Source organism: Oncorhynchus keta, unplaced genomic scaffold, assembly GCF_023373465.1.
Source record: "Oncorhynchus keta strain PuntledgeMale-10-30-2019 unplaced genomic scaffold, Oket_V2 Un_contig_17735_pilon_pilon, whole genome shotgun sequence".
In the NCBI taxonomy this organism is placed as follows: domain Eukaryota; kingdom Metazoa; phylum Chordata; class Actinopteri; order Salmoniformes; family Salmonidae; genus Oncorhynchus; species Oncorhynchus keta.
The window spans coordinates 1-12,301 of record NW_026280549.1 but is presented as its reverse complement, the minus strand read 5'-3'; the positions used below and the strand labels follow the sequence as shown (position 1 = coordinate 12,301).

Below are 12,301 nucleotides of genomic sequence, written 5' to 3'. Positions count from 1 at the left end.
TGTTCATCAGGTGTATTACAGGACAGGGTACCTGTTCATCAGGTGTAGGACAGGATAGGGTACCTGTTCATCAGGTGTATTACAGGTTACCTGTTGGTCAGGTGTAGGACAGGACAGGGTACATGTTCATCAGGTGTAGGACAGGACAGGGTACCTGTTGGTCAGGTGTAGGACAGGACAGGGTACATGTTGGTCAGTTGGAGGACAGGACAGGGTACATGTTGGTCAGGTGTAGGACAGGACAGGCTACCTATTTGTCAGGTGTATTACAGGACAAGGTGCCTGTTCATCAGGTGTATTACAGGACAGGGTACATGTTGGTCAGGTGTAGGACAGGACAGGCTACCTATTTGTCAGGTGTATTACAGGACAGGTACCTGTTGGTCAGGTGTAGGACAGGACACCTGTTCATCAGGTGTAGGACAGGACAGAGTACCTTTTGTTCAGGTGTAGGACAGGTCAGGGTACCTGTTGGTCAGGTGTAGGACAGGACAGGGTACATGTTCATCAGGTGTAGGACAGGACAGGCTACCTGTTGGTCAGGTGTAGGACAGATTCACTGTTGGTCAGGTGTAGGACAGGACATGGTACCTGTTCATCAGGTGGAGGACAGAACAGGGTACCTGTTTGTCAGGTGTAGGACAGGACAGGATACCTATTCATCAGGTGTAGGACAGGGTACCTGTTGGTCACGTGTAGGACAGAACAGGGTACCTGTTGGTCAGGTGTAAGACAGGGTACCTGTTGGTCAGGTGTAGGACAGGGTACCTGTTCGTCAGGTGGAGGACAGGACAAGGTACCTGTTGGTCAGGTGTTGGACAGGGTACCTGTTGGTCAGGTGTTGGACAGGGTACCTGTTGGTCAGGTGTAGGACAGGACAGGGTACCTGTTGGTCAGGTGTAGGACAGAACAGGGTACCTGTTGGTCAGGTGTAGGACAGGGTACCTGTTGGTCAGGTGTAGGACAGAACAGGATACCTGTTGGTCAGGTGTAGGACGGAACAGGCTACCTGTTCATCAGGTGGAGGACAGGACAGGGTACCTGTTGGTCAGGTGGAGGACAGGACAGTGTACATGTTGGTCTGGTGGAGGACAGGACAGGGTACCTGTTGGTCAGGTGTAGGACAGGACAGGTTACCTGTTCATCAGGTGTATTACAGGACAGGGTACCTGTTGGTCAAGTGTAGGACAGGACAGGGTACCTGTTGGTCAGGTGTAGGACAGGACAGGGTACCTGTTCATCAGGTGTATTACAGGACAGGGTACCTGTTCATCAGGTGTAGGACAGGATAGGGTACCTGTTCATCAGGTGTATTACAGGTTACCTGTTGGTCAGGTGTAGGACAGGACAGGGTACATGTTCATCAGGTGTATTACAGGACAGGGTACCTGTTCATCAGGTGTAGGACAGGACAGGGTACATGTTCATCAGGTGTAGGACAGGACAGGGTACCTGTTGGTCAGGTGTAGGACAGATTCACTGTTGGTCAGGTGTAGGACAGGACATGGTACCTGTTCATCAGGTGGAGGACAGAACAGGGTACCTGTTTGTCAGGTGTAGGACAGGACAGGATACCTATTCATCAGGTGTAGGACAGGGTACCTGTTGGTCACGTGTAGGACAGAACAGGGTACCTGTTGGTCAGGTGTAAGACAGGGTACCTGTCCGTCAGGTGGAGGACAGGACAAGGTACCTGTTGGTCAGGTGTTGGACAGGGTACCTGTTGGTCAGGTGTTGGACAGGGTACCTGTTGGTCAGGTGTTGGACAGGGTACCTGTTGGTCAGGTGTAGGACAGGGTACCTGTTGGTCAGGTGTAGGACAGAACAGGATACCTGTTGGTCAGGTGTAGGACAGGGCTACCTGTTCATCAGGTGGAGGACAGGACAGGGTACCTGTTGGTCAGGTGGAGGACAGGTCAGGGTACCTGTTGGTCAGGTGTAGGACAGGACAGGGTACCTGTTGGTCAGGTGTAGGACAGGACAGGGTACCTGTTGGTCAGGTGTAGGACAGGACAGGGTACCTGTTGGTCAGGTGTAGGACAGGACAGGGTACCTGTTCATCAGGTGCATTACAGGACAGGGTACCTGTTCATCAGGTGTATTACAGGACAGGGTACCTGTTCATCAGGTGTATTACAGGACAGGGTACCTGTTCATCAGGTGTATTACAGGACAGGGTACCTGTTCATCAGGTGTATTACAGGACAGGGTACCTGTTCATCAGGTGTATTACAGGACAGGGTACCTGTTCATCAGGTGTATTACAGGACAGGGTACCTGTTCATCAGGTGTAGGGGAGAACATCCTCTCTTCATGGAAGTGTCTAGAGAAGTCAAAGGGATAAGAGATCACCAGCTCCCCGCCATGGAGGCTCGCAGACTGGACAAACGGCACAGACCTTATCCACTTCATCACTGCATAGGTCTCTGAAGCTACCTAGGAGAGGAGAGGAGAGGAGAGGAGAGGAGAGGATAATTACACATTTCCCTTACAAAACTGGTTTTGTCTAAAACTCTAGACACACATAGAACATATCTTACCAAAACAGTAGCGATGTCCTGTACCTTACCAAAACAGTAGGAATGTCCTGTACCTTACCAAAACAGTAGGAATGTCCTGTACCTTACCAAAACAGTAGGAATGTCCTGTACCTTACCAAAACAGTAGGAATGTCCTGTACCTTACCAAAACAGTAGGAATGTCCTGTACCTTACCAAAACAGTAGGAATGTCCTGAACCATACCAAAACAGTAGGAATGTCCTGTATCTCACCAAAACAGTAGGAATGTCCTGTACCTTACCAAAACAGTAGGAATGTCCTGTACCTTACCAAAACAGTAGGAATGTCCTGTACCTTACCAAAACAGTAGGAATGTCCTGAACCTTACCAAAACAGTAGCAATGTCCTGTACCTTACCAAAACAGTAGGAATGTCCTGTACCTTACCAAAACAGTAGGAATGTCCTGTACCTTACCAAAACAGTAGGAATGTCCTGTACCTTACCAAAACAGTAGGAATGTCCTGTACCTTACCAAAACAGTAGCGATGTCCTGTACCTTACCAAAACAGTAGGAATGTCCTATATCTTACCAAAACAGTAGGAATGTCCTGTACCTTACCAAAACAGTAGGAATGTCCTGTACCTTACCAAAACAGTAGGAATGTCCTGTACCTTACCAAAACAGTAGGAATGTCCTGTACCTTACCAAAACAGTAGGAATGTCCTGTACCTTACCAAAACAGTAGGAATGTCCTGTACCTTACCAAAACAGTAGGAATGTCCTGTACCTTACCAAAACAGTAGGAATGTCCTGAACCTTACCAAAACAGTAGGAATGTCCTGTACCTTACCAAAACAGTAGCAATGTCCTGTACCTTACCAAAACAGTAGGAATGTCCTATACCTTACCAAAACAGTAGGAATGTCCTGAACCTTACAAAACAGTAGGAATGTCCTGTACCTTACCAAAACAGTATGGAATGTCCTGTACCTTACCAAAACAGTAGGAATGTCCTGTACCTTACCAAAACAGTAGGAATGTCCTGTACCTTACCAAAACAGTAGGAATGTCCTGTACCTTACCAAAACAGTAGGAATGTCCTGTACTTTATGAATGTCCTGTACCTTACCAAAACACTATGAATGTCCTGTACCTTACCAAAACACTATGAATGTCCTGTACCTTACCAAAACACATGAAATGTCCTGTACCTTACCAAAACACTATGAATGTCCTATACCTTACCAAAACACTATGAATGTCCTGTACCTTACCAAAACAGTAGGAATGTCCTGTACCTTACCAAAACACTATGAATGTCCTGTACCTTACCAAAACACTATGAATGTCCTATACCTTACCAAAACACTATGAATGTCCTGTACCTTACCAAAACAGTATGAATGTCCTGTACCTTACCAAAACAGTAGGAATGTCCTGAACCTTACCAAAACAGTAGGAATGTCCTGTACCTTACCAAAACAGTAGGAATGTCCTGTACCTTACCAAAACAGTAGGAATGTCCTGTACCTTACCAAAACACTATGAATGTCCTGTACCTTACCAAAACACTATGAATGTCCTATACCTTACCAAAACACTATGAATGTCCTGTACCTTACCAAAACACTATGAATGTCCTGTACCTTACCAAAACACTATGAATGTCCTGTACCTTACCAAAACAGTATGAATGTCCTGTACCTTACCAAAACAGTAGGAATGTCCTGAACCTACCAAAACAGTAGGAATGTCCTATACCTTACCAAAACAGTAGGAATGTCCTGTACCTTACCAAAACAGTAGGAATGTCCTGTACCTTTTGCAAAACAGTAGGAATGTCCTGTATCTTACCAAAACAGTAGGAATGTCCTATACCTTACCAAAACAGTAGGAATGTCCTGTACCTTACCAAAACAGTAGGAATGTCCTATACCTTACCAAAACAGTAGGAATGTCCTAATCTTAAAAACAGTAGGAATGTCCTATATCTTACCAAAACAGTAGGAATGTCCTATATCTTACCAAAACAGTAGGAATGTCCTATATCTTACCAAAACAGTAGGAATGTCCTGTACCTTACCAAAACAGTAGGAATGTCCTGTATCTTACCAAAACAGTAGGAATGTCCTATATCTTACCAAAACAGTAGGAATGTCCTGTACCTTACCAAAACAGTAGGAATGTCCTGTACCTTACCAAAACAGTAGGAATGTCCTTACCTTACCAAAACAGTAGGAATGTCCTGTACCTTACCAAAACAGTAGGAATGTCCTGTACCTTACCAAAACAGTAGGAATGTCCTGTACCTTACCAAAACAGTAGGAATGTCCTTACCAAAACAGTACCTTACCAAAACAGTAGGAATGTCCTGTACCTTACCAAAACAGTAGGAATGTCCTGTACCTTACCAAAACAGTAGGAATGTCCTGTACCTTACCAAAACAGTAGGAATGTCCTGTACCTTACAGTAGGAATGTCAAAACAGTAGGAATGTCCTGTACCTTACCAAAACAGTAGGAATGTCAGTAGAATGTCCTGTACCTTACCAAAACAGTAGGAATGTCCTGTACCTTACCAAAACAGTAGGAATGTCCTGTATCTTACCAAAACAAAATGTCCTGTACCTTACCAAAACAGTAGGAATGTCCTGTACCTTACCAAAACAGTAGTGTCCTGTAGGAATGTCCTGTACCTTACCAAAACAGTAGAATGTCCTGTACCTGAATGTCCTGTACCTTAAAAACAGTAGGAATGTCCTGTACCTTACCAAAACAGTAGGAATGTCCTGTACCTTACCAAAACAGTAGGAATGTCCTGTACCTTACCAAAACAGTAGGAATGTCCTGTACCTTACCAAAACAGTAGGAATGTCCTGTACCTTACCAAAAAACAGTAGGAATGTCCTGTACCTTACCAAAACAGTAGGAATGTCCTGTACCTTACCAAAACAGTAGGAATGTCCTTACCTTAAAAACAGTAGGAATGTCCTGTACCTTACCAAAACAGTAGGAATGTCCTGTATATCTTACCAAAACAGTAGGAATGTCCTATATCTTACCAAAACAGTAGGAATGTCCTGTACCTTACCAAAACAGTAGGAATGTCCTGTACCTTACCAAAACAGTAGGAATGTCCTGTACCTTACCAAAACAGTAGGAATGTCCTGTACCTTACCAAAACAGTAGGAATGTCCTGTACCTTACCAAAACAGTAGGAATGTCCTGTACCTTACCAAAACAGTAGGAATGTCCTGTACCTTACCAAAACAGTAGGAATGTCCTGTACCTTACCAAAACAGTAGGAATGTCCTGTACCTTACCAAAACAGTAGGAATGTCCTGTACCTTACCAAAACAGTAGGAATGTCCTGTACCTTACCAAAACAGTAGGAATGTCCTGTACCTTACCAAAACAGTAGGAATGTCCTGTACCTTACCAAAACAGTAGGAATGTCCTGTACCTTACCAAAACAGTAGGAATGTCCTGTACCTTACCAAAACAGTAGGAATGTCCTGTACCTTACCAAAACAGTAGGAATGTCCTGTACCTTACCAAAACAGTAGGAATGTCCTGTACTTTCCCACACCAACAGAATAATAAGTTCCCATACCATTGGAGAGGTACCTACACCTGAGGGACTTGCTATAACAGAGAAGCTAGTTACATCACTCATGTGTACACACCTCTCTGATGGCCTCACTGAGCTTGCCATCCCCATCCCACTACCGACACCAGTGTAGCGAGATGTTGATATTACATACCTTACCAAACCAGTAAGAGTCTGGGATGGGGATGTGGTCTGTGCGGAACCGTTTGATCCTGCGATTCCGGTAGAGGATGGACGTAAGGTCAGGAAAGTTCCGGTTCAAGTCTAGGTTCTGAGCGTTGGTGCGACCCACCGTCCAACCGTTGAGCTCGTGACCCTACACAAACACACACAGAGGGTAAAGGTCGTGACCCTACACACACACACAGGTCAACACCCCACAACCCTGCAGGAGCATGACACAGAGGGTGAAGGTCGTGAAGCATCATGGGTAATGGAAATCATGGGAAGTCATGTCGGTTAGAAGAATGTGATTGGATAGGATGAATATAAGAGGTCAGGAGTGTTTTGTTGACCATGTGACCCAGAAGAGGGCCCAGAGATTTTCCCAGTCAAGTCACATGATGGTTCCCTATACAGGGAGTAACTCAGAGATTTTCCCAGTCAAGTCACATGATGGTTCCCTATACAGGGAGTAACTTAGGGACAGACTATGTAATCCGTCTGGGGAGAACAAGCTGTCCAGTAAACATTTTATTTCATTAAAACCTTTATTTTACGAGGCAAGTCAGTGAAGAACAAATTCTTATTTAAAATGACGGCCTACACCGTCCGAACCCGGACGACGCTGGGCCAATTGTGCGCCGCCCTATGGGATTCCCCATCACAGCCGGGTAGTGATACAGCCTGGATATCGAACCAGGGTGTCTGTAGAGACAGGACATGCTGTTTGTGTGAAGAAGATAGCCCAGAAATCCCTCGGTAGTTTGAAAACATGATGATAAAGACAATAGAGCTTCCCACTGCCAGCTGTTGGGAAAAACAACGACTAGACGCTCTATCCATTAAAAATATATTTGTTAAATTTGATATTTTAAGAAAAACGTTTTGAGATTTCTAGCAGTGTTACTTCTTCGACCTTAAACACAGTTACAAAAAAAATGGCACTGCGTTTCCATGACAACAGTCTAACCGACTGCTCTTGTTGATTGGTTAAGGACGTTATCACTCTGTCTCTCTGGTAGTGGGAGGGGCTGAAACCAATAGGAAAGCTCAGGTAGATGATAGGCAGTTGGAAAAGGGGCAAGGCTTAGAAAGAGAGTGCCCCAACACATGCTGTCACAGACTCTATATAATGGAGAAGATCTGAGGCGTGGCCTCTTTCTATCTCTACGCGGCGGTTGGTTGGTCCCGGCTTCAACGTTTTTTTTATATTTATGATTTACTTCCTGGTTGTGGTGTGGTTGTTGTTCCGGGTCGTTCCTATCCTCTACCTCGGCGGCCGCCAGCTCGTAACCGTCGGGGTTCATGGATGCCAGGATGTGGATGCGCGTGGTGTTTACGAGCGTCTGGATACGCTGGTTGCCAAGGAGATACTCGGAACACAGGTACTGGGCCAGGTAGAGCAGCAACTGACGACCCAGGACCTCGTTGCCATGCATGTTGCCAACCAGCTTGATCTCCGGTTCCACTGAAGAGGGGAGGTGGGGAGATGGGGAAGGTGGGGGAGGTGGGGAAGGTGGGGAGGGGGAGAGGTGGGGAGGTGGGGGAGGTGGGGGAGATGGGGAGATGGGGAAGGTGGGGGAGGTGGGGAAGGTGGGGGAGGTGGGGGAGATGGGGAGGTGGGGAAGGTGGGGAAGGTGGGGGAGGTGGGGGGGAGGTGGGGGAGGTGGGGGAGGTGGGGGAGGGAGAGGGAGAGACGGGGGAGGAAGGGAGGGAGAGGGAGAGACGGGGGAGGAAGGGAGGGAGAGGGAGAGACGGGGGAGGAAGGGAGGGAGAGGGAGAGACGGGGGAGGAAGGGAGGGGGTGAGAGACACAGGAAAGGAATTGCTGAAGACAAAACCTGTGTAAAAGTTCATCTTAGAAGATGTTAAGACACAGGAGATACTCAACTAACCCTGTACCAATAGGCTTTAAGACACAGGAGGTCCTCAACTAGCCCTGTACCAATAGGCTTTAAGACACAGGAGGTCCTCAACTAGCCCTGTACCAATAGGCTTTAAGACACAGGAGGTCCTCAACTAGCCCTGTACCAATAGGCTTTAAGACACAGGAGGTCCTCAACTAGCCCTGTACCAATAGGCTTTAAGACACAGGAGGTCCTCAACTAGCCCTGTACCAATAGGCTATAAGACACAGGAGGTCCTCAACTAGCCCTGTACCAATAGGCTATAAGACACAGGAGGTCCTCAACTAGCCCTGTACCAATAGGCTTTAAGACACAGGAGATACTCAACTAGCCCTGTACCAATAGGCTATAAGACACAGGAGATACTCAACTAGCCCTGTACCAATAGGCTTTAACACAGGAGATACTCAACTAGCCCTGTACCAATAGGCTTTAAGACACAGGAGATACTCAACTAGTCCTGTACCAATAGGCTTTAAGAAACAGGAGATACTCAACTAGCCCTGTACCAATAGGCTTTAAGACACAGGAGATACTCAACTAGCCCTGTACCAATAGGCTTTAAGACACAGGAGATACTCAACTAGCCCTGTACCAATAGGCTTTAAGACACAGGAGGTCCTCAACTAGCCCTGTACCAATAGGCTTTAAGACACAGGAGATACTCAACTAGCCCTGTACCAATAGGCTTTAAGACACAGGAGATACTCAACTAGCCCTGTACCAATAGGCTATAAGACACAGGAGGTCCTCAACTAGCCCTGTACCAATAGGCTTTAAGAAACAGGAGGTCCTCAACTAACCCTGTACCAATAGGCTTTAAGACACAGGAGATACTCAACTAGTCCTGTACCAATAGGCTTTAAGAAACAGGAGATACTCAACTAGCCCTGTACCAATAGGCTTTAAGACACAGGAGATACTCAACTAGTCCTGTACCAATAGGCTTTAAGAAACAGGAGATACTCAACTAGCCCTGTACCAATAGGCTTTAAGACACAGGAGATACTCAACTAGCCCTGTACCAATAGGCTTTAAGACACAGGAGATACTCAACTAGCCCTGTACCAATAGGCTTTAAGACACAGGAGATACTCAACTAGCCCTGTACCAATAGGCTTTAAGACACAGGAGATACTCAACTAGCCCTGTACCAATAGGCTTTAAGACACAGGAGATACTCAACTAGCCCTGTACCAATAGGCTTTAAGACACAGGAGATACTCAACTAGCCCTGTACCAATAGGCTTTAAGACACAGGAGGTACTCAACTAGCCCTGTACCAATAGGCTTTAAGACACAGGAGGTCCTCAACTAGCCCTGTACCAATAGGCTTTAAGACACAGGAGATACTCAACTAGCCCTGTACCAATAGGCTTTAAGACACAGAAGGTCCTCAACTAGCCCTGTACCAATAGGCTTTAAGACACAGGAGATACTCAACTAGCCCTGTACCAATAGGCTTTAAGACACAGGAGGTCCTCAACTAGCCCTGTACCAATAGGCTTTAATTAACAGGAGATACTCAACTAGCCCTGTACCAATAGGCTTTAATTAACAGGAGATACTCAACTAGCCCTGTACCAATAGGCTTTAAGACACAGGAGGTCCTCAACTAGCCCTGTACCAATGGGCTCCCTAGCTCACTTGCCCTGTACCAATGGGCTCCCTAGCTCACTAGCCCTGTACCAATAGGCTTTAATTAACAGGAGATACTCAACTAGCCCTGTACCAATAGGCTTTAAGACACAGGAGATACTCAACTAGCCCTGTACCAGTAGGCTTTAAGACACAGGAGATACTCAACTAGTCCTGTACCAATAGGCTTTAAGAAACAGGAGATACTCAACTAGCCCTGTACCAATAGGCTTTAAGACACAGGAGACACTCAACTAGCCCTGTACCAATAGGCTTTAAGACACAGGAGATACTCAACTAACACTGTACCAATAGGCTTTAAGACACAGGAGGTCCTCAACTAGCCCTGTACCAATAGGCTTTAAGACACAGGAGGTCCTCAACTAGCCCTGTACCAATAGGCTTTAAGACACAGGAGGTCCTCAACTAGCCCTGTACCAATAGGCTTTAAGACACAGGAGGTCCTCAACTAGCCCTGTACCAATAGGCTTTAAGACACAGGAGGTCCTCAACTAGCCCTGTACCAATAGGCTTTAAGACACAGGAGGTCCTCAACTAGCCCTGTACCAATAGGCTTTAAGACACAGGAGATACTCAACTAGCCCTGTACCAATAGGCTATAAGACACAGGAGATACTCAACTAGCCCTGTACCAATAGGCTTTAAGACACAGGAGATACTCAACTAGCCCTGTACCAATAGGCTTTAAGACACAGGAGATACTCAACTAGCCCTGTACCAATAGGCTTTAAGAAACAGGAGATACTCAACTAGCCCTGTACCAATAGGCTTTAAGACACAGGAGATACTCAACTAGCCCTGTACCAATAGGCTTTAAGACACAGGAGATACTCAACTAACCCTGTACCAATAGGCTTTAAGACACAGGAGATACTCAACTAGCCCTGTACCAATAGGCTTTAAGACACAGGAGATACTCAACTAGCCCTGTACCAATAGGCTTTAATTAACAGGAGATACTCAACTAGCCCTGTACCAATAGGCTTTAATTAACAGGAGATACTCAACTAGCCCTGTACCAATAGGCTTTAAGACACAGGAGGTCCTCAACTAACCCTGTACCAATGGCCCTGTCACCCTGTAAATAGGCTTTAAGACACAGGAGGTCTCAACTAGCCCTGTACCAATAGGCTTTAAGACACAGGAGCTCAACTAGCCCTGTACCAATAGGCTTTAAGACACAGGAGATACTCAACTAGCCCTGTACCAATAGGCTTTAAGACACAGGAGTCCTCAACTAGCCCTGTACCAATAGGCTTTAATTAACAGGAGATAGCTCACTAGCCCTGTACCAATGGCTTTAATTAACAGGAGATACTCAACTAGCCCTGTACCAATAGGCTTTAAGACACAGGAGGTCCTCACTAGCCCTGTACCAATGGGCTTTAAGACCCTAGCTCACTAGCCCTGTACCAATGGGCTCCCTAGCTCACTAGCCCTGCTCACTAGCCCTGTACCAATAGAGGATGGGCGTAAGGTCAGGAAAGTTCGGTTCAAGTCTAGGTTCTGAGCGTTGGCTGCGACCCACCGTCCAACATGGCGATTGAGCCCGGTGACCCTACACAAGCACACACAGAGGGTAAAGGTCGTGACCCTACACATGGGTCAACACCCCGCGATCCCTGCAGGAGCATGGCGGGGAGGAGTGAGGGTGAAGCATCATGGGTAATGGAAATCATGGGAAGTCATATGGTTAGAAGAATGTGATTGGATAGGATGAATGTAAGAGGTCAGGAGTGTTTTGTTGACCATGTGACCCAGAAGAGGGCCCAGAGATTTTCCCAGTCAAGTCACATGATGGTTCCCTATACAGGGGAGTAACTCAGAGATTTTCCCAGTCAAGTCACATGATGGTTCCTATACAGGGATTGGCTTAGGGACAGACTATGTAATCCGTCTGGGGAGAACAAGCTGTCCAGTAAACAGTTTTATTTCATTAAAACCTTTATTTTACGAGGCAAGTCAGTGAAGAACAAATTCTTATTTAAAATGGCGGCCTACACCGTCCGAACCCGGACGACGCTGGGACCAATTATGTAACGCCGCCCTATGGGATTCCCCATCACAGCCGGGTAGTGATACAGCCTGGATATCGAACCAGGGTGTCTGTAGAGACAGGACATGCTGTTTGTGTGAAGAAGATGGCCCAGAAATCCCTCGGTAGTTTGAAAACATGATGATAAAGACAATAGAGCTTCCCACTGCCAGCTGTTGGGAAAAACAACGACTAGGCCGCTCTATCCATTAAAAATATATTTGTTAAATTTGATATTTTAAGAAAAACGTTTTGAGATTTCTAGCAGTGTTACTTCTTCGACCTTAAACACAGTTACAAAAAAAATGGCACTGCGTTTCCATGACAACAGTCTAACCGACTGCTCTTGTTGATTGGTTAAGGACATTATCACTCTGTCTCTCCTGGTAGTGGGAGGGCTGAAACCAATAGGAGAGCTCAGGTAGATG

General features: G+C 46.2%; 1 protein-coding gene across 1 annotated transcript in view; it reads right to left on the bottom strand.

The window, feature by feature from the left end:
• Positions 1–8,129, bottom strand: part of LOC127919867 (carboxypeptidase Z-like) — a 36,966-nt gene extending 28,837 nt beyond the window's left edge. Inside the window, exons 1-4 of the mRNA XM_052503717.1 lie at positions 8,114–8,129; positions 7,545–7,741; positions 6,266–6,427; positions 2,278–2,436 (exon numbers count right to left, since the gene is read on the bottom strand). Of these exons, the coding sequence (XP_052359677.1) occupies positions 2,278–2,436; positions 6,266–6,427; positions 7,545–7,741; positions 8,114–8,129 (534 nt within the window). The remainder of the gene's footprint in view (positions 1–2,277; positions 2,437–6,265; positions 6,428–7,544; positions 7,742–8,113) is intronic.
• Positions 8,130–12,301: the final 4,172 nt, after the last annotated feature.